Source organism: Pavona decussata, unplaced genomic scaffold (assembly GCF_977016875.1).
Source record: "Pavona decussata unplaced genomic scaffold, jaPavDecu1.1 SCAFFOLD_234, whole genome shotgun sequence".
Taxonomy (NCBI): Eukaryota; Metazoa; Cnidaria; class Anthozoa; order Scleractinia; family Agariciidae; genus Pavona; species Pavona decussata.
The window spans coordinates 2,842,414-2,865,486 of NW_028145639.1; the positions used below are offsets into that span (position 1 = coordinate 2,842,414).

At 38.1% G+C, this 23,073-nt stretch overlaps 2 protein-coding genes across 2 annotated transcripts; one reads left to right on the forward strand and one right to left on the reverse strand.

Annotated features, from left to right (window-relative positions):
- The first annotated feature begins 196 nt into the window (after positions 1 to 196).
- LOC146458177 (uncharacterized) lies at positions 197 to 17,040 on the forward strand. The gene is made up of 7 exons (XM_085091223.1): positions 197 to 373; positions 3,401 to 3,435; positions 3,538 to 3,647; positions 14,189 to 14,261; positions 14,960 to 15,031; positions 15,301 to 15,384; positions 16,170 to 17,040. Exons 1-4 carry the CDS (start codon positions 197 to 199, stop codon positions 14,245 to 14,247), a joined length of 381 nt encoding a protein of 126 aa, XP_084947349.1. The 3' UTR covers positions 14,248 to 14,261; positions 14,960 to 15,031; positions 15,301 to 15,384; positions 16,170 to 17,040.
- On the reverse strand, positions 7,892 to 11,723 carry LOC146458178 (uncharacterized). Its single transcript, XM_085091203.1, has 2 exons — positions 11,367 to 11,723; positions 7,892 to 10,338 (listed from the first exon to the last, which is right to left on the reverse strand). The coding sequence occupies exons 1-2, from the start codon at positions 11,599 to 11,601 to the stop codon at positions 7,892 to 7,894; spliced, it is 2,682 nt and encodes an 893-aa protein (XP_084947329.1). The 5' UTR covers positions 11,602 to 11,723.
- Positions 17,041 to 23,073: the final 6,033 nt, after the last annotated feature.

The window sequence follows — 23,073 nt, forward strand, 5'->3', positions numbered from 1 at the left end:
CAATCCGAATTGCTACATGTTAGGCAACACAGAGAGGCGTGCAGGGTCCCCAGCCTCTTAATGTCCCCCCTATCACCATCCATCAGAATAGCCTGACCATAGCCCCGTCACTTAAACACCTAAGTTTTTCATCCATGACAGTGGAAGTGAAACAAGGATCTCGACCAAAATAACTTCCCCCCGTAATAATTTAGCAATGTGGTATCCAAGCAAAGCTGAATTAAACCCAGAAGACAAAGGAAACAAACCCTCACCTGCCTCCATGTTGTCATGTCCTTGTGAATCAACAGTGCTCCAAGTGTCCACATCACCCCTCAGAAATCAGTTGATCAGAATAAACCTGTTTTCAACAGTCGTGTGTCGTGGTGAATGTGTACGCCGGGTCTTTATAATTTTGAGATCTGGGATTACTGAAACTAAACTGTCGCTTGGTGTCGGCTGCAGGGCCCGGATTGCAATGCTATTTAATTGACATGAAACTGGGACATTTGTGCTGGGATTCTGCGTTGGATTTGTGTCCGCTTGCACTCAAAGGTCATCGTCCAACTAGTAAATTGATTATTACACTATCTCTAGTGACGCGAGCTTGGACTGCCTGTGCTTTCAGTATTCACGAGGACGCATTGTGTAACATGACACGAAGTGAGTAAAACACACTTAGTTCATTAAGGCCTGGCTAAACTAGGAAACATTGTTGCAGAGGCAAATGTTTCCCAGTTTAGCTGCGCGGGGAAGATGTGTTGCGGAAACAAATTTTGCTGCTCGGAAACAAGAAGATGTTTTTGCCTCAGGTCAAAAACATTTTTGCTTCCCGAAAACAAATTTTGCTTCCGAAACATGTGTTTTCCAGTTCAGCCACCATGAAAGTTGCAGTGCTGCACATTTAAAATGTTTCCTAGCAACAAAGTCAGTTTATTATTATGCGCATGCGTGACCCTTTGTACGACTTCCGAAACACAATCTCGTTCCCAGAGCCCACGTGTCTTTTGGTCAGCGCTAAGACACCCCAAAAGACAGGTGGGCTCTGTGAACGAGATTGTCCGAAACAATGTTCCCTCGTTTAGCCACCGGGGCAGCAAAACATTTTTTTTGCTTCCCGTTAATTTAGCCGGTCACCCCGAAAGCATAACAAGAAACAATGTTTCGAAACGAAAAGGAAGCGTGAAAAAATCTTAGAGGCCATGGGTTCGAAACCCGTTCAAGCGGTGCTATAGCAACTGAACTACATCAAGCTAATTAATCAGCGGTACTGAATATTCTAAAAAAGGCACGGGAGAGCATCTCAGCTGTGCATGTAAATAGATACGAAAAGGAATTGATTTTTTTCAGACGCCCTTTTTTGCAACTACTCAAGTTGCGTGCATTGATCAGTGCTATACTCTTCAGTAAGTTTGTTCTTTTTTTCCTCGTCTTCAGTGAAGTTGCGTTTAAGCTTTCCAATTCATTGCATACTATCACAGTGCAAACATTTATGAGTTGATTGTACAGTAACTTTCACACAGTGCAAATCACTGTCCAAGAAAAACTAATCAAACTATTTAGAAATATCACTGGATCAGGGGCGTAGCGTGTTTTTTCGTGGAGTACGCAGGAAGGAGAAATTTATGCGAGCGCCGAAGGCGCTAGCCGCTTGAGGTATTTGGGGGCATGCACCTCCAAAACATTTTTATTTTTAGGGGCTCGGAAATGTCATTTTTCACGATTTCCTGGCCGGGGATAGTTTCATAAATCAAAATATGAAAAACTTTTAGTGTTTAGTAACTTATGTTTTTAAATGTCAACTTTTGGGGCAATTACTAGTAAGTTTATAGGAAAGACTAATTAACAGTGATTTTCCCAGTGTTTACAACCAACAGGCAAGACGTCTCCCCTTCAGACGGGCAAATTCCAAAACCACATTGTTAATGTCAACATCCTTATGGTTATATGAATGTGGGGAATTGCCAAGGAGGACAACCTCTCCGCACTCATAGTGCTGCCAAGAGGGGTTTTAATCTCTTCATGCCGGTAAAACTGCGTTCAGCACAGATACGTGAGCAGAGTGATCAGGGCCACATATATGCCTACACGGAATTAGGGGCTTGTGAAATCGAGGGTCTTGACCGAAGTCTGAGGCTTTTCATTCTAACAGTTGCCATTCCATTTGTGCTTCCATCTTTTGAACTCGGCATTGAACTGGTCCTTTGTGATCTCCATGGGACCTTGCCACTTTGCAGCGACGTTTTAATCATAAAAGACGCCTTTCGCCAATAAAGTTGTTATAAATTTATTTCTTTTTAGATTTCCGAAGGTACGCACGGTGCGCACGTGCGTATAAGGTCGCTACGCCCCTGTGGATAACAACGTAACAAAACGGAACTCAACACAGAAAATTGAATTCAAAACCTCAGTTAGTGCAATAATCCAAAAGTTACTGAGGGCTTTTTTTCCACTCGCCTCTTTAATTAAACTTTCAGTCTTGGTTAGAAGCCAGACCCATTGCCGGGTAAATTAAGTGCATTTACACTCTTTTTTATGAGAACCTTTTTATATAAGAACATTGAGGCTGAAATTTTGAGAATTTTGAACATGCTAAGAACGTACCCAAGCTGAGACTGAGACTAAGAGATAAAGCATTTTTATTCAGTTCTGCACACGTTTTTTACATCGAGCTAAAAAAATGTATAGTAACGACTTGCATGTCAAATAGTACTGATGCAGCGCACGATGGTCTTTTTAAGGTTTCCTGGTGACGTTCATATCGTTTTTCGGAAATTCTACTCGTTTCGGGCAAACAAGAACATTCATTTTTGGTTCAGCCTCGGCCGCAAATTATGTCCTTATAAAAAAAAGGCGTGCATGGGAGAACATGAGTTGATTTATGGGAGAATAAATGGATGAATTCTTAGCTGACTTACGCTGTGTGGGTAAGTTTATAGAGTATCGGATTGGGGATTATATGATCATAAAGTATTGTCTCAGAGTACTTTCCATCTGCCAGAAGTGGCCGGCCAGTCTGTAAATCGATTATCTCCCTGAGCTGAGTTGCTCGAAGCATGGTTAGCACTAACCATTGGTTAAGAGGTATTAAAACCTATAGGTTGTCATGGTATTTAACCCGGGTTAGCGCTGACCATGCTTCGAGCAACTGGGCCCAGTACTTTTTGATAGTGTTGATGAATCAATGAGCTCGCTTTTTCGATGAGGTGTTGATAGGTGATGATCGATAAGAAAAACACTAATGTATAATCTGAGGTCAATTCTGGAAATCCTATTGTTCTTTTATAAAACATGGATCCCAAAACATCATGTAACATTATGAAATTCGTTGAATTTGATTTTTATTCGCCAGTCGCGCGAGCAACGCGCGAGCTGCGTGTCATTTCCCATGAATCTTTGTAAGTTTGGAACCGGTTTTTAGTTCGTGAGAACCACGGAATGTGTGACAGAAAAAAGGTCGGTAAACTTTACAACTGCGCTTTTATGTTCCCACTGTTAGGAATAATTTTGTACTTTTGCATATATAGATAAACTTAAAATGCCTAGTTTGCCTTTCAGTGTGCTGGTTAGCCGTGTGGCTGGAGAGCTGAAAGTTAGCACAACTCGGTCTACAGAACTGCAAGACAGTGAAGACACTGCAGCAGAGCTAAAACAGACAAGGCGAACGGGTAAGCTTAACCTTTCTGCTTTGAAATTTAACGTGGCTAATGGTTTCCATAATAAGTGAGTATTTACTAAAGTATGGCTTACGAGACGGAGTGACTTTATTACAGACGTATTAAAACAGAGGTCACCAAAGCGTGATGTGACACAGGCCACCATGCAAGCGTGACATAAGAGTTTTGTATGGCGTTAAAATTAAATCGAAAGGAATAAGAGTTTGTATGGCGTTAAAATTAAATCGAAAATTAGACAACAATTTTCCCACAATAACCCACAGAAATTATAATTAAGTCTGAAAAAGCTTAACCCGGTGTGTTTTGCTGTGTTTTCAAGGCTTCTCAGTGCTTCCAAACGCCGTTTTGAGGGGTTTATCTCTCAGCGGCTGGTCCACTTGCACCACTGTGTTATGTTAATGGCAAGGTTGAAAACAAGAAGTTGAATTTGAATGAAATTTGGCCCGTCATTTGAGGAGAGCACTTTGAAAACCTCGCTAAAATTTGCTTGAAACTTAAAGTGTATATGACAGGTTTTTTTTTTATTTGCTTGATCGAATCTTCATGCTGTTCTCATATGAAAATCGAAAAAAATAAATTCGTTATCGATTTTTCTTCCCCTCGTTTGAGGCGGACAAATACGTGTAATTTCACTTCTGGTTGTGTACAAAACCGCGCAAGGTGGGAAACTGGGGATAATGGGTCTATGATGTCAATACAAGAACGCTGCTTTTGCGGGTTTCAGTGTTTTTGTTGTGCGAAGGAAGAAAACATGGTGCTGCAGTGTGTTGTGTACGGCTGTAGCGACAAGAAAGACGAGAAAAAGGGGATTTATATCCACCAAATTCCCTTCTACAAGATTTTGTTCCTACAGAGGCATTTTCTAAAAGAAATAAATAGAAGATTTTCTGAAAACTCTTGTGTGCACTTACATTATGCTCTGGAGTCTGATTGATTAAAGGGACTGTTGCGGTGACTCCATACAGTTATTTGGTGCGCGACAACTGGGTACTAAAATGGCTGGTACGCGCAGTTTTCTAACTGATACGGGAAATACCATGACGCTCACGCGCGAAACATGGCCAACATAAGCATGAGTTTGAGCTGTTTGTAACATCCGATGTACACCATGCAAACTGTCTGAACTGTCAATGTACACATTTGGTGGTGGAATACAAATTTTTGAACAACTTTTGGCCCATTTCATCAATACTGCATCTTCTTCAATGGCTTAGTCATTTGTTAAGTATTGCTTGGTTTACAGTGCACGAAAAAATTACATCTGATGGCTGCTATAGAATGACAAAATATGTTGGCGCTTACAGTCTATCTTGCATTGTTTGTCACACAATGCAATGTTATGGACATTTTAGTTGGGGGGGGGGGGGAGGTGGAGGATGGTGAAAATGCTAAAATGCTTGATTGCTGAACATGTACATACCCAAGGGAACAACAACAACAACCTTTTCCCTTGCTAAAATCCAGATAATTTATTTGTTTTGATGAATTCATTTGCACACGCAGGCTGGGTTGTTAGGAGCATTGGCGGGGAGGGGGACTTAGATTTTACAAAACAATATCAATACTTACTGATGAAGATCACTACATCATTCAGCTAGCAGTCTAGCACTATTCTTTGATACAGCAGCTTTTTGGGCCTTTATTTTTCTTCACTTAAGTTTTCTTACTTTTCTTACTTATGCTAGTCTTTTCACCAAACCTTGAAAACAAAACTACATCAACTAAGCAGCTTGCGCAAGCCAGTATAACAGCTTGTCAGAGGTAGGTTAATCGACTGGTCATTACTTATCACTGCAGGTAAGTGTGCTGTCCTCGATGGGGTGGATGGGCCTAGTAATAGGATTTGGTGCTAGAGCTGTTAATACTGACGTAACTAAAGGAAGGAGCAGAATCAGCTCCTATTGACTAATGAATGCTGTTTGAAATGTGAAAGAGTGCTCTGTTTCCAACCTGATGGGCAACACTTAGGGACTAGTTAATGTTACTACTTATGGACCGGGCCAGGAGTGGGGTGGGGAAGCATGTGGGAGGAGATTGATTTAAAACCAACCTGTAATATCTGATCTGCCTTCAAGTTACTGTTATACCTTCCTTTCCTTGCCTAATTAAAAAAAAACAAACAATCATCATGCCACATCAGGGGAAGCAATGGTTTAGGCCTCAAATTTCTTACACATTCCTCCCTCCATGTATCTAATTTTAGCCTTCACGGAATGGATTGCATTACGTCAAGAAGGAAAAGTTTCAGACATGCGCAGTTGGAGCATTTCTTGGCAACATTTTCGCCAGTCAAAGCATAGCAGTATGTTTCGTTGAATATCGTTTTAAAACGCAAAAGTTTTGGTACTTTAGCATGCAAGGTAGAAAGAATGGACCAGATTTAAAATTTCTACCGTTTTAGTTTTTCTTCTTTCCTCGCCGAAGTGGTATAAATACTTATTTTTTTACTGTTTTGCTGTCCACCGCGTGCGGGACCGTTGAAGTCGGGAAATCGAAACGGTCAAATTGAAGATTTGCCTTCTAGTTTCTTGGGGAATGAAGGCCAGGAGCCCCAGATTGATCGCTTTTTAAGTTATTACAACCTTTTCCCCGTGCGCTCAAGATATAAATTCTAAAAGTGAAATATCGAATGCACCGGAGAGAGAGCTTTTGGAATGTTCAGTTCAAGGAAACAAAGAGTCGAGGTAAGAGAAAATTTTGTTTTCGAGTGATAGTAAGCTTAACGATACTGTTATAAGCTTAAGTATTATTCATCCCTATATCAATTTGGCTGGGATACTTTGTTTTCACATTGAATTTTTCCAGCAAAAGAGACGCTTTCTTTTAATGGAGAGAGTTATGTACGTGTTTTTACAATAAGCTTAATATTTGCACGCCAAAAAAAGGTCACGGTGGCCTTGTTTTAAAAACCTGCATTTTCGAGCCAGACTGTAAGGTTGATTGTCTGTGGGGATAGAATATTTTAAGGGTATGTACAAGGGATCCTAAAGGTCTCACTAACCTGGGTCTGGAAAAAAATCATCTGCATTTTATTACATCAGACTTAAACACAACTAAAGTATTCTGCTGTGCTACATTCTATTTACAAGGTGATAATCTTACATTTGTGCACTGTATCATTTTAATCATATTATACACAATGTTTGTATCATTCTAACCAATATTGCCAAATTTTGCCTGAAATATGGATTATACAATGTACTTACATAAATGATAAATATTACATAACAATAAACTAAAATTATGTTCACTGAAAATTGCTGACTGTTTAGTCTGTTTAGAGCAACCACAGAAATATGATCATATTTTGCATATACCAGTCTGCAGTCATGCATTGAAATGAGTCAGAAGTATGACATTAAAAAACACAACCATTTTACCTTGAAATTATTTCTTAATAATTTGTATTAACAATTTACACCATAAGAACTCAGACCATACTGTAGGTTTCAGACTTGTCACAAACTGAATCACAGATAAAACCGTAACAAAGGAACAATGTCCTAGCATATTTGATTTTGCTCACTAAACTCTAATGGTTCTTTTAGTAAAATAATATTTTGATTAAAAAAGAGAACACTAGGCTATGATGCAATAATGATTTCTTTTTTTTTTCTCAGTTATCTTACTTCAACTTAGATTTACCATTCATAGCATGGCTTTGGGAATTGTTACAATATATGGCACAGGCAGACCACCCTCTGTTTGTGTGGTGTAATTTCTGTTTGGAACTTGAGACTTTTTATCCACGCGACATGATCGACCTTGAAATTTTACACTTAGTGGAGAACTTTTAAGTCACCTTTTACCTTTATGTTAAAATAAAGTTTCAAGGAAATGTTGATTGAGTCACGTGTTGTGTTTTTTTGCCATTCCGAGCCGTAGAAACCTTTCTCTGGCGAGTTTACTGTTCAACAGTGTTGTCTGCTCTAGTACCGGCCTTAGGCCGCAACACTGTTGAAGAGTAAACTCGCCAGAGAAAGGTTTCTACGGCTCGGGATGGTAAAAAAACACGACGCGTGACTCAATCAACATTTCCTTGAAACTTTATTTCAACATAAAGGTAAAAGGTGACCTAAAAGTTCTCCACTAAGTGTAAAATTTCAAGGTCGATCGTGTCGCGTGGATAAAAAGTCTCAAGTTCCAAACACAAATTACACCACACAAACAGAGGGTGGTCTGCCTGTGTATACGGTAAATTATTAAATTTCAAATAGAGCCACCCCTTACATGAACTATTCTTCATGCATAGGTAATGGTGTAACATTCATGTCCAAAGAGGAAGCAGGAGCAGGAGCAGGCTGGACAGTGTTTGGCAGGTTTTGAATGAACAACTGGCAATCCCTTGGTAAGTCGTGAGTTGGAAATTCTTGTCCATAATCCCATATCTTGAGAGCTGCAAGTTGCATCAGCGATGGAACCTGTCCAGCGGTTCTGACTTCTCCAATCACGGTTGGCCTGAATGATCTCTGTTCTTCTAATTGTGTTGTTCCTTTGGTGGAAGCTTTCCACCGAAGTTCAAGTTTGCGACCTTCAGCCTTAAGAGACTGAATCATGCTTGGTGTTTCACTGTTAAGTTTTCTTGCTTCCCAGGCTTTTGGGTAGACATCTTTAGCTGTTAGGGGCCCATTTGTTTTGCATGTTCTGATGGTGTTTAAGTTCTTTCTTGCCTCTTTCAGAAGGTCTGAGGTCAGCATGTTTGCATATGCCTTCATTCTCTCTTCATGCACTTCTCTTGCTGCTTCAGTTGTCCTGTTGTTGCTTTTTCCACTGTGAAGTGTGTTCTCAACAAAAGTAATAGAGGCTTGTTTTGTCAGCTCTGACATGTTTTCTCGAAAATAAAGTTGCGAAAGGTTAAACTGTCTTTCGGCAATGACATTGTTCACAGGCACACTGAAAATGTGTTTGGCAAAGAACTCAAAAAGGTGGGGGTTAGCTTCTTTGCTAATTAGAGAGCTCTGAGCTGATGCAGCCAGTGTTTTAATATCATTTAGAAGTTGTGGTTGCTGCAGTTTCCAAATGCTGGCCCATTTGATGAGTCCAGTTCTGTCCTTAGACACCAATGTGTGAAGATTTTGCCCATGAACGTGGACATTGTTTGCTAACCTGTTTTCTTGTTTACTTTCAGTCAGCATGATTGGTACTTTGAGCACCTTCAAGACAGAATACCAGAAAGGACTTTGGTATCTCTGATCTGCCCCAATTCCAAATAGCTTAGGAAAGGACAACCACTCTGCTCCATGGTCTTTAATCACTTTGATTGCTTCTTGTAACATTGGCCTTTGCACATCTCGATGAAAGTGGTTGATGGCTGCAGGGTCCTTAAGTGACATCTTTATCTGCTGCTCAGTTAAAGGGAAATATGTTGACGGGGACATTAACATTTTGCTCAATGTTTCATGATGTTTGAGGACAGTTGCAGGCCATAACCGTGCAAGGTATCCACTAGAGAAACCAAGTTCCTCATCACTTGCTTGTGATGCATTTAGAGATGGAATAATGAACTTATCAAGGAACTCAAACAGAAACTTAATTTCAACTTGGATCATGGGACAAGAGCTCAGCTTGATGACATTTTGCCATACTATGTGGTGGCTATCTGATTTTGGCATTCTTTGTAGGAGACACTCTGCAAGCTGAAGACATGCTTTCCCATACTTCAGATGCCACTGAAGAGTCTCGTAGTAATATGTCCACCTGGTGTCAATGAAAGACTGAGGAAGGGGTGGCTCTTTACTAAGGATACCCAGTGAAACATACATTGATTTATACTGACTAGGGCGCTCATGATGGAGCCAAGCTACCTTATAAAGTAATTGCAGTACATGGTTGTTGTTCATGTCACCCTTAGCCCCAAACCCAGCCTGACACATCCTTCTTAACATAATATTTAGGATGTGGGGATAACATCCAACAAAGAACATTTCCTTCCCAAACACTCTTGCATTATTTGCTATTAAACCATTAGTTGTCCCCTTTTGGGTGGAGGCATTATCCCCAACCAACCCTGACACATCTGATATGCCATATTCATCATGAACAACATGGTGGTCTACGTCTGACTGGTGTTTTCCTGATCCACTTGCTGTCAAACTGTTGGCAAGGACATAAGCCCTGGGCTTATTCATCTCTGGGCACCAGGTGTGGACACCTACAATGTGCCGTTCTTCCCCGCCTTTGTTGGAGTCATCACTCCAAACATGAAAATCGTATTTGCTACTTGCAAATCGTTTACGCAAAATTAGTTTATCTGCCTCCCCTAAAAGAACATTCCAGTCTGCCAGTGTAGTTGGCGAGACAACCACATTCATAGGGGGGCTACAGTTAAATAAAATATTAAAAATAAGATGTAATGCAATAGGTGTCTTTTGACTGGACAACAAACATGCATGCTGTAAATATCTCATGCAAGCCATAAACATTATTGTTCTCTGATTTGAACCATTGTTCCCATGGGCAAAGGTATCCACAAGGGAATACCTGGGTGCCTTATTTACAATTCCACCATTTTCCTTTAGTTGCCTTTTCAATTTTGTGGAAGTTGATTTTGCCCCCCTTAGTTTGTTGCTGACTTGTTTTGTTTTCAATCCAGTGGACTTCAAAGTTCTTTCACACTTTTTCACTTCACTTTGTAGCTTCAAGACATCCTTCCTCAGGTCATTGTTTTTTCTTCTAAGAAATACTGCAGACACGAAAATGTAAAAATTTTATTATTCAAGTTTAAAACAATCTTGAGTTTTCTTTAAAATAATAAATGTAAGTTTGTCACCAAAGTCCCCAAAATTGATCCATTTTTTTTTTTTTTTGTGGGAGTGCAAACAAATAAATACCTTCTGTAACATGAAGGTCAGAAAAGGTCAGAAAAGTTTTTAAATTTTACATATTCTTGTACCAGTAAACATGTTACTATTTGTTGAAAGCAAAGCTAGAATATTTATTTAATACAGTGTTCATTGAAAGTAATTGTTTCCTCGGCGGTTCGCATGTCCTGTCGAGATTTTAATTTTGCCCAGTAAACTAAACGAAGGGGAATTTTTTTTTTTAATAACAACACTTTGCGGAAATATGCGGCGGATTACATTTAAACTGTAAACTATTTTTTACGTTTTTTGTTTAAATGTCCGATGAAAATGAACCTACTGAAGACCAAGCTACTGGCTTTCAATTGCCGGCCGCAAAAACTACACAACTTATAAGTATCTACTTTTGAACATTTTAAAAGGTCTGAAGACTGAGCAGGCTTTCTCAAAAGTGCGTTAAGCACCGAATTTAATCTTGTTTACTATCTACTCAGGAGCTAAGAGACTTTTTGCCTTTAATTCAAGCCGCAAAGCGGAGACGTCTGTTTCACAGTCTGCTTCGCAAGTCGAGGATATCACAGCGTCCAAACTCGCCAAAATTGCCGCTTCAAACTAAGTTTGGTATTGAACAGAAAGCAAAACCCAAGCTACCGAACATATTGATATTTTTGTGTTTTAGGAACGTTTTATTTTCTTGTTAAGTGCTCCAGAAAGCGGATAATATCATTACGTTAGGTTAATTACATAAGCTGAAGTTAAATTTAGTAACAGCATCGATCGCTAAATTGCCCCGAAAATGTTCAAGTGTATATAGGAAAGCCACTCTCTGCGGCTTTTAACTCGAATATTTTCAAGAAAAAATTTCCATGCATTTAAAATAAGTTTCATGGCTTCTTGAACCGACACTTACCTATGCTTCGTCGTAGAGTTTGTACTGTCCTTTTTAGACCGGCGTTTTCAAACTGCAGACGTTTACACTCTCTCTGGAGTTTGTCGATCTTTTCATCGTATAAAAAATTTTTCGCTTGCACTCTGACACCGCTTGTAGTCGTTTGTTCCACTTTTTCAACATTTTCTTTCTTCCTCTTCACTGACGGCTGATTTCTGCGCGAAAACTGGCTGCCGTGAACCCTTTTGCGTCCCATTTGCTCGACATTTTTGTTGCAAATTTCAAATTATTTGCTTGGATGCGCTTGGATGTAAACATTGAGTAATGAGCCCGAGAGTTCCTGTGAACAGCAGTCTCCCAAAATAAAGTACTCTGCGCATGTCTGAAATTTTGGGGCTTTAGGGGTCTGAGGGGTGGGGTACCGTTCCGTGAAGGCTAAATTTTGAACCCCCCCACCAATCCCTCACAAAAAAATGTTACGATCTTTCAGATGAAACATAATAACCTGTGTTTATGTTGAAAAATCTTTCCTTATGGGTAGGGCTCCTGACAGAAGGAGCGCTCTCCGAACAGATGATGTTTTGGCCCAGGCGCGACACGTTAACACCATAATTTCTGTGGCTTGTACTGCGTAGTCATAGTGTTTTACCACCAACAAGGGCCTTAAAACAACAACCCTCCATTTTCAGTGTAATAAACTTGACTTGAAAAAATTCACTTGTGCCCTGCCTCTAAGCAAACAAACGGCACCAAGTAACTAGCACAAGGGAATGTTTACCTAGGAAGGCACAAAATTAAATTTGGCGATTCTTTCACACGCCGAATGGCCATAGCCATAGCCATAAATTCGACTGAATTTTGTTAATGATTTTATTTTTAACAAAATTGTCAACAATCAATGCGTGGTATACAAATTTGAATGTGATCTGTGCAACGCAGATTATTTCGGGTACACCGCCCATCATTTACACCAGCGCATTAACGAACACAAACATTCTGCAATCGGGAGGCACCTTGAGCAACACGGTCTATCGAAGACTGATTTGGTTGACAAGCAATTCTCTGTTCTAAAGAAATGTAGATCAAAGTTTGATTGCCTAATCTTTGAGATGTTATTCATTAAGGAATTGAACCCTGAGTTAAATACTCAGAAAGACTCTATTTGCGCCAAACTCTTTACATTACTCAGTGTGCGAATGCTTTATTATCATCACATATTTTCGCTTTTATTTGTGTCTCTTAGGAATTCTTTACATTTATATTCGTTCTCATTTCACTCATTGTTGACTTGATAATGACATTAAGTGAACATCGAAACGTCGTTATTTTAAACTTTTAACCAAGATGTTTTTAAATTTTTTAAAATTTTTAACTTTTCAACTTTATTGCAATTTTTTATAGTTAGATTTTATTTTTAAATTTGCTAATAACTTTAACTTATTTATAGTTTAATTGATTTGATAGTATTCGAAAAACAACACCCCCATGGAAGTAACACGCAGATGAATTTACCACCCAAAGCCATAGGTCACCCACCCGGTAGGACGAAAAAATGGGTGATTCAATGTTCTCTTAGGATTCCACTCACTCAGGAAACAACATTTTTTGTAGGGGTGTGTTGTGTCATTCCTATTTTTCAGCCATTTATATCGGAAATGCGAAATTTGGGGTCATTAATTTGCATGAAAACAAAAAAAAAAAAACAAAAAAAAACACGCACACACTGGCATGACCTTTCTCTTCATTTTTCTCTTCATTTTTTGTATTAAAAAATTGAAAGAACTAGCTGAAGGATGTAGTGATCTTCATCAGTAAGTATAAGCCAACATTCCTAACAACCCAGCCTGCGTGCGCAAACTCATTCGCGAATGAATAAATTATCTGGATTGTAGCAAGGGAAAAAGAACGTAACTAAAGGTTGTTATTGTTGTTGTTGCCTTGGGTATGTACATGTTCAATAATCAAGCATCTTCGCATTTTCACCCTCCTCCACCCCCCCTTCCCGAGGGAAGGATATTTCACCAAAAAAACTACACAATTAGTTATATCCTAGCCTATTGAACATAAAAATATGAAAAAAAAAATCGAATTTTTCACCCTTGCCGTGAAGTTCCACAGCGACAAACCGATGAGTGGTGCCAGATCACTTGTAGACCTGTATCAGCAAATTTTTTCAATTTCAAACCACTGATGGCAGACTGATCCTAACGAAGATAGACCTCTTCTTTACACGAAGGCATGAAGAAAGACCACTTCTTTGCATGTGGGGGAAAAAAATGTGCCCACGCACCTTGCTGCACGAGTCTATGACGTATTTCCGTATCCGGTACTTGACCCAAACAAAATTGAGTTTCTCTTTCCTAAATATCCGGCCCAGGCCTATAGAGGTTGAGTTAAGGTTGCAGGGGAGAGAAGGGGGAGGTATTGGTATTAAAGAGAATTGAAACTAGCAGTAAAGCATTTGTGAGTGGCGAGAACTGGGAGAAATGTAGGGAAGTTATGGTACAGAAGGTGAAAAGGGTGGGGTTGGAAGGCAGGAAGTTGAAACCCTACACCCTGTCCCTCCATCCCTCAACCCCCTACCCCAGTACCCTTTTGCACTTTTGTCCTCAATGCAGTCAGCATGACAGGATTTGGATAACCTGTTAGCCTGCCTCCGGATAATTTCAAGTAGAAGTGACCAGGATTCAAACTCTTTTCCAATAATTTATTTATAGTTCAATCACCAACCTCGTTCCCAAGAGGACCCTGGGAATCAAATGAGGTTGTTCAACCACTTGTAAAGAACACGATCTTAACCAGCATGTGTGTATAATTCATCTCTCTTCCTGTGTTAATTTCAGACATCATGATGGGACAAAACAAAATGAACAAAAGAAAACATCTTCCTCCGGCAGTATGAAATTGTTTAAAAAGGTGAGTAGTTATTTTTGCTAACTTAATGTCTGTTTTGATCAATATTTATACCGAACACACCTAGATGCGTTACCAGCATACCATAAAACCCCGGTTTAAGACCTTGGCTTAAACAATTTTGTAAGGAGTTTTGGGTGGGTTTATATCCCGGGTATTGGGGGGGAGGCTTTTAAGTGGTGGACAAAAAATGTTCCAAAACAAGCTGATACATAAAGGTACTTTATTTGACTACAAGACCAAATTCGAAACTCTAACTGCAACTGGAACATAACAAAACAAGATCAGACTTTGATCTCAGTTTTACTTCACAAGGTTAATTAAGGCTTTCCACTTCAAACGCATCGTGTTCATCATCGTCAATGCCATTGTCTGAGTCATCCATCTCAAGGTGAAACTCCTCATCCTCTTCAAGGGGTGGGGGGCTTATGAGTGGGGATTTTTATAAAGGAATACCTTTTTTAGTGTGTGTGTGTGTGTGGGGGGGGGGGGGGGTGTTAAAATAAATTTAAGATAGATGTATAAGCAGAGGGGGAGGACTTATAACCAAAATAAAATTTATGTTTACAAATAGATGGGCTTATAACTGAGGGAGCTCAGTTATAAGTTGGATGTGGGGGGGGGGGGGGGGGTGGGGGGGGCTTATAGGTCTTATAACCAGGATTTTACAGTATCTTAACAACATGCTTACCTGTCTCCAGGTAACTGCTAGGGCGAGCAAAGGGAAGTGTCAAAGAGGCCTCATAAATCTCAACCTACAGTTTTTCTAAGTGGTGAGTTGTTTCACTTCAATTGGTTTCATTTGTTTTATTAGCACAAACGGTACAAGTGAAAGCTTCAATGACTGGTGTCACACCCCTACTCCCATTGTGTATAGAACATGTTCCTTGGAGCCTTTCTAGTCTGAAGTGAAGTCAATACGTCACCTCTTTTCTTGGATTTTTAAGCTTTGCTAAAACACTCTCCCTGCCTGGCATTTTTTTGAAGACTTAGATTTCCGTCATTACTTTATTGACTTGTTTTGTTGTTTTATTCTATACAGAGCAATACTATCATGGCACCCGATTGGAAGTAAGGCACATGCAAGCAAAAAAGATCATCACTTTAAATAAGAAGCAGAGCTGAGGTATAATTCTTGAACTTGTTTAATACAATTATATGTAAAAAGGGCAAGTTAAATAATTTTGTATGATTTACCCCAGGTTAGGCCCCGCGTGTTTGGAGAAAAAGGGTTTAAAGTTAGGAATGTGGTATACAGCTATTTAAATTGATGCTGTCGGGAAACCACATCCGACCTGGTGATACGGTTAATTTATTAATAAATTTACCAAACTTAGATCTGGTTCACCCCTACAGAAATAAAATCGCAGAGACAAACATTTATGGTATTTTGTCCAATCTTTTGTCTTTGACAACCGTGAAATTATGCATCAGACAATTCCAGCTATGTCCATCCCCCTGGGCAATAGTGGGGCATTTTCCCACACTGTCCATCCCAGGGGTCGGGCATTAGCCTTCCACCTAATTACCCCGGGGCATTTGACCATCTCACTTTATTCACCTTACAGCATTGTTGCTTCTTTTAATGACCAATTCATTGGCAAATACAGTAAGTTTCTTATTGAATACATCTAGATAGGGCATAAATGGGACGCTACAGCTGCAGAATGACCTACTTTTACAATACTACTGGAAACAAAAGCCAGCTAGGACTAAATTTGACCTGAATTAGCTTAGACAAGAAATAAGGAAAATAAAAGATTTTTGAGCTACTATCCCGGGGCATTTGAACAACCAGTTTGTCTTGGTCTGAGGTATTTGCCAGTTTATTTTCCAAAAGTCCTAATTCCTGGGGCTAGGTCCTATCCTAGTTTAATTGCATTTATCACATCTTTTCTTTATTCTTTTCAGGATACAAGGAACATTCAGATACTGGAATCAAGCAAGCAAGCAAGCAAGCGAGAAAGAGAGATCATCAATTAAACAAGAAGTAGAGGTAGAGGTACTGACATTATTCATGAAAAAGTGCAGCTTAAAGGTTACCATATTCACCCGCATATAGGCCGCTTTTTTCGAAGATAAACCGGTCTTTAGCCTATCATTAGGTGTAACGCGATAGTGCAAACATCCACTATGATGTGCATTAAGCTTTTTTAGTGGGGAGGGTAGGGTTAGGGTTTGGAGTAACTAGATTGTAAAGTTTAGAGTACGGTTTATATGTGCATTCGTTCTCTATGCGGGCAAATCTGGTAACTTTCAGCCAGGTTCCTAGATGTTATTTTCTTGCAACGGCGACAGCGAAGTGAGCGAAATTAAGGTCCTGGACAGCTTACGTGTAGTCCAGAGCGATTCTGTGAAATAATTAATTCCCGCCAAATTTGGGATAAATTGGAAGTGAACGCCCACATACTTGGCTTTCTTCAATTTTTCTGAAACAAATGAATTAAGATAAATTCCAAGATACCGTGGTTGATACAGTGCAACACATGAAAAACAAGTTTCCTGATGCAAAGAAAAAATTCAGTGCTTTGTGATAATTCATAGCGGGTATAAAATGAAAGCAGCTCAACCGAATCTGTATTTCCGATGCATTGTTGCGATCAAACCTCTGTTAACAGAGTATAAAGGTACGGAACATTCATCTGTCTAGAATCATTGTTCTATCATGTCGTTGGTGACATTGACAGCCTTTTCGAGATGAGCAGACGAGGACGAGTAACTGTTGAATGAAGAAAACAAACACAAACTGGATGCGCTTGTTTGTGACAACCAAAGGTATACTTAATTAAGGGGAAGTATCACGAAAATTTGCTGTCATTTCAAAACCCAAAAATGTTTGACTGTTAGCAGAAACAACAAAATAATTGTCAAGTTTGTTAAAAATTATCACCCCACTACAATAAACTGTCGATTAGTGCCTCTGTCCAGAGACAGGGTAGGCCAGTTTCGATTGAAACTTGAAAAATATTAGGCTAATGTTTTTCAAGTTCTCGCATTTTTGTTTCCAAAATGCGTTAGAACAGGTCACAAGTTGTTTCTTTCAAGAATTGAGTTGATTTCGTTCCTCTCGTCATTCTAGAATTATTTGGCAGCTGATTGAAGGTCTTATTTCATCATTTTTAACAAAAGATATCAAAAACCCCATGATACTTCCCCTTTAAGAACCTAGACATAACTCGACGCTACTGAGCAGTTCATGGCAAACAAAACAGTGAACTTCTCTACTAAACTGAAGCAGATTGGCACTGGTGACAAATGATTCAGCCTTGCTACCAATTGAGAACCCTTCACTAAAACCGCAGAAAGCGCACAGACGTTACATACATTGATGCGACCCATAACCTCGTTCTGTTGGACTGTCGCTAAGTACTTTTATAAAGATTTACACTAGAACGTCTTGCGATAAACCTAAACAAAAACTAACAACTTCTGAAATGATTGAAACTTTTAAATATGGTAGAAATGACTGACACCTTAAACGTGAAATTACACTACCAATATTCAAATTCCAACTTGTCAGAATGCAGATAGCCATAAGAAACTTTCCTAGTATTTAAGCACGATTGCCAAAAGAAACATGGATATCGTGGACTTTCTAGGCTTGTGCTTGCAAAATGCCTGGATATGTTTTGCTGAGAAGATCGAATTGAAGGAAATTGTAAGTTTCTGTAAAACTAGGACATGAGAGAAACTAAGATCAACTCATTACCGACTATGAATGTACATTAGGCCGGCACAAACCGACAAAAAACATGACAAATCGTATTTCATCTAGTAACGGACTAACAAACAACCACTGTAAACTATATACTTGACAAGACAAGTGCAACTAGCCTACCACCTGCCTACAATTAACAGCCCACCGGACGAAATTCAGAAATAAAACAATGTTTTAAGGAATGACAATTACAACTGAGTGTCTGCGGTTAGATCAGTTGAGCATGAGCAGAAACAACAATCCTAGCTTGACACCTAGTTTTACAGCGACAATACCAGACCTTACATGCATTTCAAAGGCACTTCTGAGACTAACGTATGACAACAAACCTTACATAATCCATGCATTGTAAATTCAAAATTGAGCGATTCTGTAAGTAAAATAAAGTGCTACTTGGAAATTAGTGTCTAACTTGTTAGCAAAAACTTGCGCCACTTTCTCAACCAATGAGAAACAAAAGTCAAACCAATCCTAACTTCCTCACACGCGTTTTCCGATTGGCTCATTACACTGTTTAAGTCTGTTTTCACAGGTTGGAGTAATTACTTTGGTTTGGGATTTACGACACTCAATTGAAAACCCCTCTAAGAGCCACTGACATCACGGCTTAATTGACCAATCAGTGACCAGGAGCATAAATACCATCAACTGACATTCCACAATTTACTTGACTCTGATGATGACTTCCACTCAGTCTGTCCAAACGTCAGTCAATGTCACCAACAACAGTTCTTTTTTAAAGTCAGACTAATGCAAAACAAACGAAAAATTACGTTGCTGACTGAACCTATATCACTACTTTCGTTTTTCACAATCCAGCTCCAAAAGTAACTCAAAACAAGTACCGGTAGTTTCTTTTTTTCAGTTTGAATCAATCACTTGAAGATTTCAGCAGCTACTTCTCGCTTTTTTGAAAGAATGATGAGTTTGAAACAATTTTTTTGTAGCAATGTCAAGTCATTACTCATTCACTGATTCAGTTGGTATTGGTGCTAAAGTAGATTTGTCTGCATGTGGTACAACAAAATGTTGGCAGCTTCACAGTTTTCCATTAAGGCTTGGGGTTTACTTGATCTGTCATGCAGAAAAAAAATGTGAAAACTTGTTCATCACTGAATTTGAGGTCTTTTCTGTAGTCAGACCACTTCCTTTTAGTTGCCATTGTTTGTTGAGAAAAGATATTGGCATAATTATCAGTAAAAACGAGTTATTTTTTCTTTTCTCAGAGAGATTAGATTTGTCAATATTAGTCTTTTGTCTGTAATAATTCAAAACTGGTTAATGGAAGCGAATTGTTCAGTGAAATCTTGAAGATGCTATTGTCTTTTTCATTGTTTGTATTTTGGCCTTTTTTTTTTTTTTTTGAAATTCGCGGTATGAGCAGCAATCAATGTTACCAAACCATTTGTGAGATAAAAAAATAAATAACGTGAATGACTATTGTCAGCTCGATCAAATATTAACATTTGTAAAGACTTAAAAAGGTAGAGATATAAACAAAAAACTTCATCACTAAAAGTTTTGCATCATTTGGTACAAATTGCACGGATGAAAAATTGGTGTTCGGTTATCTTATTTTGGACAACATAATTCAAACAGACACGCCCATTTTTGTAAAAAAAAGTTTGGTCACATGCGTGTGAGACAGCAGTTTCGAAATTATAAAATAGTTACCAGTTTTCAATTTTTGACTGTAGTTGAGATGCAGCAACTATTTCTCGGTACGGGGTTAGAACTTTTTGCTGTTGAGTGAAGATTAAGACCATTTTTCTTTTTTAGTGTTTTAGTCGCGGGCAACAGGTTTAATTGTTGCCGATAAGAACAGGCATTTTCAGCCATGTAACAATAGTACAAATCATCTTTAAAAACACAGGATAGTTTTTGAGGAAACAGCTAATGCAATCAGGAGAGATCTTAGAAAACCTGCTTGAACGGGAAAAATCGGATCAATTTTGTTATAGGTGATGCACAAAAATGGGTAATTTTCTCACAAAACAAATCGACGAAAATAGGCCTTACTCATGGATTAGTACCTTTCATTTAAAATCCAACTTTCCTCAAAAGTCAGCTTGAAACATGTTTAAAGGAAAAAATGAAGGAAGGAAGACAATAATGAAAGCAGAATATAAATTTAAAAAGTATCAAATTTTGCCTTGTTCACCTTGTGGCAATGTTGCAATTCAATGTTTTCATCAGTTTGGCCTGAATGTGCTGAAATGGATGTAAAATAATAATGATGGTGATGATGATGATGATAAAATAGCATATTTTGCTTCAAAAGTTGCTGTTTTTCGGAAGAACTTTAGCCGTGCAAGGATTCCGCTAGGCCATTTGATTTTTTTCAGTTAAGATTTTGTCTTTTAAGCTTTCAGTTATGCTGTTATGCTATGATTTCTATAAAAAACATACGAGTGACAGGCCACTAGTGTTTGTCAGTTTTCAGCCAGAATTTGAAATTGATACAGTTCAGTAAAGTAGTATGGTAGGGTAAAAAAATGGACAAAATGTTTGATTATTTGACTGTTTTCATCGGTGTTTACAACTCACCACTGAAAATGTTGAGCCATTTGTCACTTTTCATTAACATTTTAGACATTTTGTCACTTAAGTTTTCTTTTACTAATTTTCGTTAAGCAATTTAAGGTTGAGACATGATTTCTCATAAAAAACGTATTTGTTGTCGACTTTCGGTTTACTAATACAAATACAAGCAAAAATCAGCTATAAAAAAACAATGTTTCGGGGTCTTCATGACACCATTATCAAGTTTAAAAAATTGTTAATTATACTCCGAAAAATTTATATTTTAAATTTTCTTATTTGGATACTTAAGCTTTAATTTCTTTTTTGTTTTTCAACTTCCCTTAAGCAAATGTTAGACCATTTGTTTACAAGTTCTCATTAAGAATTTTGAATTCGAGGTATTTTTCAATAAAATGTTTTGCTGCCGGTTATCAGTGTTCAGAAGGAATTTTTAGAAAGGTGGAGACATTCAATTTCTCAGTGGACAGTCTGGCTTTATGTTTTTCTCTTTCAGTTTTTTTCATCTCTGTTATTTGAAAGGTTGTTAATGAAACGTGACTTCCTACATCAGGCCATTTGTAGGCCAGTTTCACGTTCACGTTAAAAAAAATAGCTTATTTGCCATTTCCTGTTTTCTATTCAAAGTTTGATCTCTTCAGCCAATTTTCAACAAAGGATAAGGATTTAAAACTTCATACACTGTGAAAATTAACGTTAAGTCATTTTTCCGTATTCAGGAAAATTGAGGCTTCAAACTGGTAGTTTCTCAGATCAGTTTAAATTCTGTTTCAGTGAACTTTCAGTAAAAGCTGAAAAGCTTCATACGCCACTTATTTCTCTGGAAAAAACGTTAGGCCATTTGACTGCTTTCAAATAAAATTTGGATTGGTTCAGTCATTCCTGACATTTTTTCTGTATTCAATTTAACGTTTCCTTATTTATTGTCAGTTAAGCTTATAGCTTCATACGCCACTAATTTCTCTGGAAAAAAGGTTAGGCCATTTCATTTGGATTGACTCAGTCTATTTTAGTGATGATTTTAAGCTTCAGACTTTCCTGACATTTTTTTTTGTATTCAATTAACTTTTCCTTATTTATTTTCAGTTAAGCTTATAGTTTCATACGCCACTAATTTGTCTGGGAAAACGTTAGGCCATTTGACTGCTTTCAAATAAAATTTGGATTGGTTCAGTCATTTTTAGTGAGGATTTTAAGCTTCAGACATTCCTGACATTTTTGGTGTATTCAATTCAACTTTTGTTAATATATTTTCAATTAAGATTATAGCTTCGGACTCTATTTATTTATCTGAAAAAAAAAACATGAGGCCATTTGTTTGTTTTCAGTTCAAATGTCGACTGTTTTCGTAAGGAATTAAACCTTCAGACACTAATGATTTTACTGTGAAAAGCTACGCCGTTTATTTGTTTTCAGAATATAATACATTTTGATTCTTTTTCTTCTAAACTTTTTGAATCTGAAACGCTTTTTCTTAGAGAAAGTGTTTGTTTGTTTTGAGTTTACAGCTGAACACACCTTTGGCAAAGTTTCCAATAATACATTGCAATTATCTTTTGTTTGTCACGCAAATAGATTTTATAAGGCTGAGATCGGGATTCGTCAAGGAAACTGTTAGGCCGTTGGTGTCTTTTTAGGCAGGATTTTTAGCCTTTAAACATAGACCCACACTATAAGGGAACCTTGGCCTGGCCAAGCCGCCAGTCATTTCATTGTAGACACTGAGCTGTGAGCATCGCAGAGTCCGTGCGGCAAGATACAATAGAATATTGACAGAATAAATTTAAAATTCGTATGCGTATTTGCCTCGTGAATAAAGGCAGAGATTTGCTCAATTACAATATATTTTCTCCAAAATATTCTTTTAACAGCTTAGGGTATTTTTTCAATACACGTTTAGCTTTATTTCTTGAAATACCGATTTCACAACATTTACTCTGTCCGCCATCCTTAATGTGACGTTGAAGCGGTGAACATGTGACAAAGGTGGGAGTAGCTATCCCTTTTTTGTGAGGGTCCTTGTTTAAGCGTTTTAACACGAATTCTCAATGAAAAATTTAGGCCATTTGTTAGTAGTTTTCTGGTATGAATTTCGAATTTTATGCGCGATTTTTCAACCTTCAATGAATGTTTTCGGAGGATCTACAATTTGTCAGCAGCATATTTATCAGGTCATTGGTATGTTTAGTCTAAATTTTGTTAGTTCGCCCTATTTTAGTGATGAAAACAATTTATGGCTAAAATTGTAATGCAATCAACCGTTAACAGCTTCATTTAATTTATCGGCAGTTTTGATCGACTGATTTATTTTTTTACGATTATTTCAACGATCCATTTTGTCGTCAAACTTGGAATTGTTAGTTATTTTTGTGTTGCACTGTATCAATACCGAAAGGCGAATTTTCACGGTGTTAAGTTTGCTTTCGAATATTGCATGCTTCTCTTGAATTCGCAAAATGATGAAAATCTTTGGTAATTTAAATTGTTTATCATTGTTTTTACCTTCTGAGATTTTAAAATGTTTCAAAATACCAAATATTTATCGATGTTTTCATC

What these genes read in the sequence shown, in the direction of transcription:
- LOC146458177 (XM_085091223.1), top strand. Translation starts at nt 197, where the DNA reads ATGTGGTATCCAAGCAAAGCTGAATTAAACCCAGAAGACAAAGGAAAC. An exon ending in TCGTGTGTCGTGGTGAATGT is followed by an intron (nt 374 to 3,400) that starts GTACGCCGGGTC and finishes ACCGGTTTTTAG; the next exon opens with TTCGTGAGAACCACGGAATG. An exon ending in GAATGTGTGACAGAAAAAAG is followed by an intron (nt 3,436 to 3,537) that starts GTCGGTAAACTT and finishes TTTGCCTTTCAG; the next exon opens with TGTGCTGGTTAGCCGTGTGG.
- LOC146458178 (XM_085091203.1), bottom strand. Translation starts at nt 11,601, where the DNA reads ATGGGACGCAAAAGGGTTCACGGCAGCCAGTTTTCGCGCAGAAATCAG. An exon ending in AACTCTACGACGAAGCATAG is followed by an intron (nt 10,339 to 11,366) that starts GTAAGTGTCGGT and finishes TCGTGTCTGCAG; the next exon opens with TATTTCTTAGAAGAAAAAAC.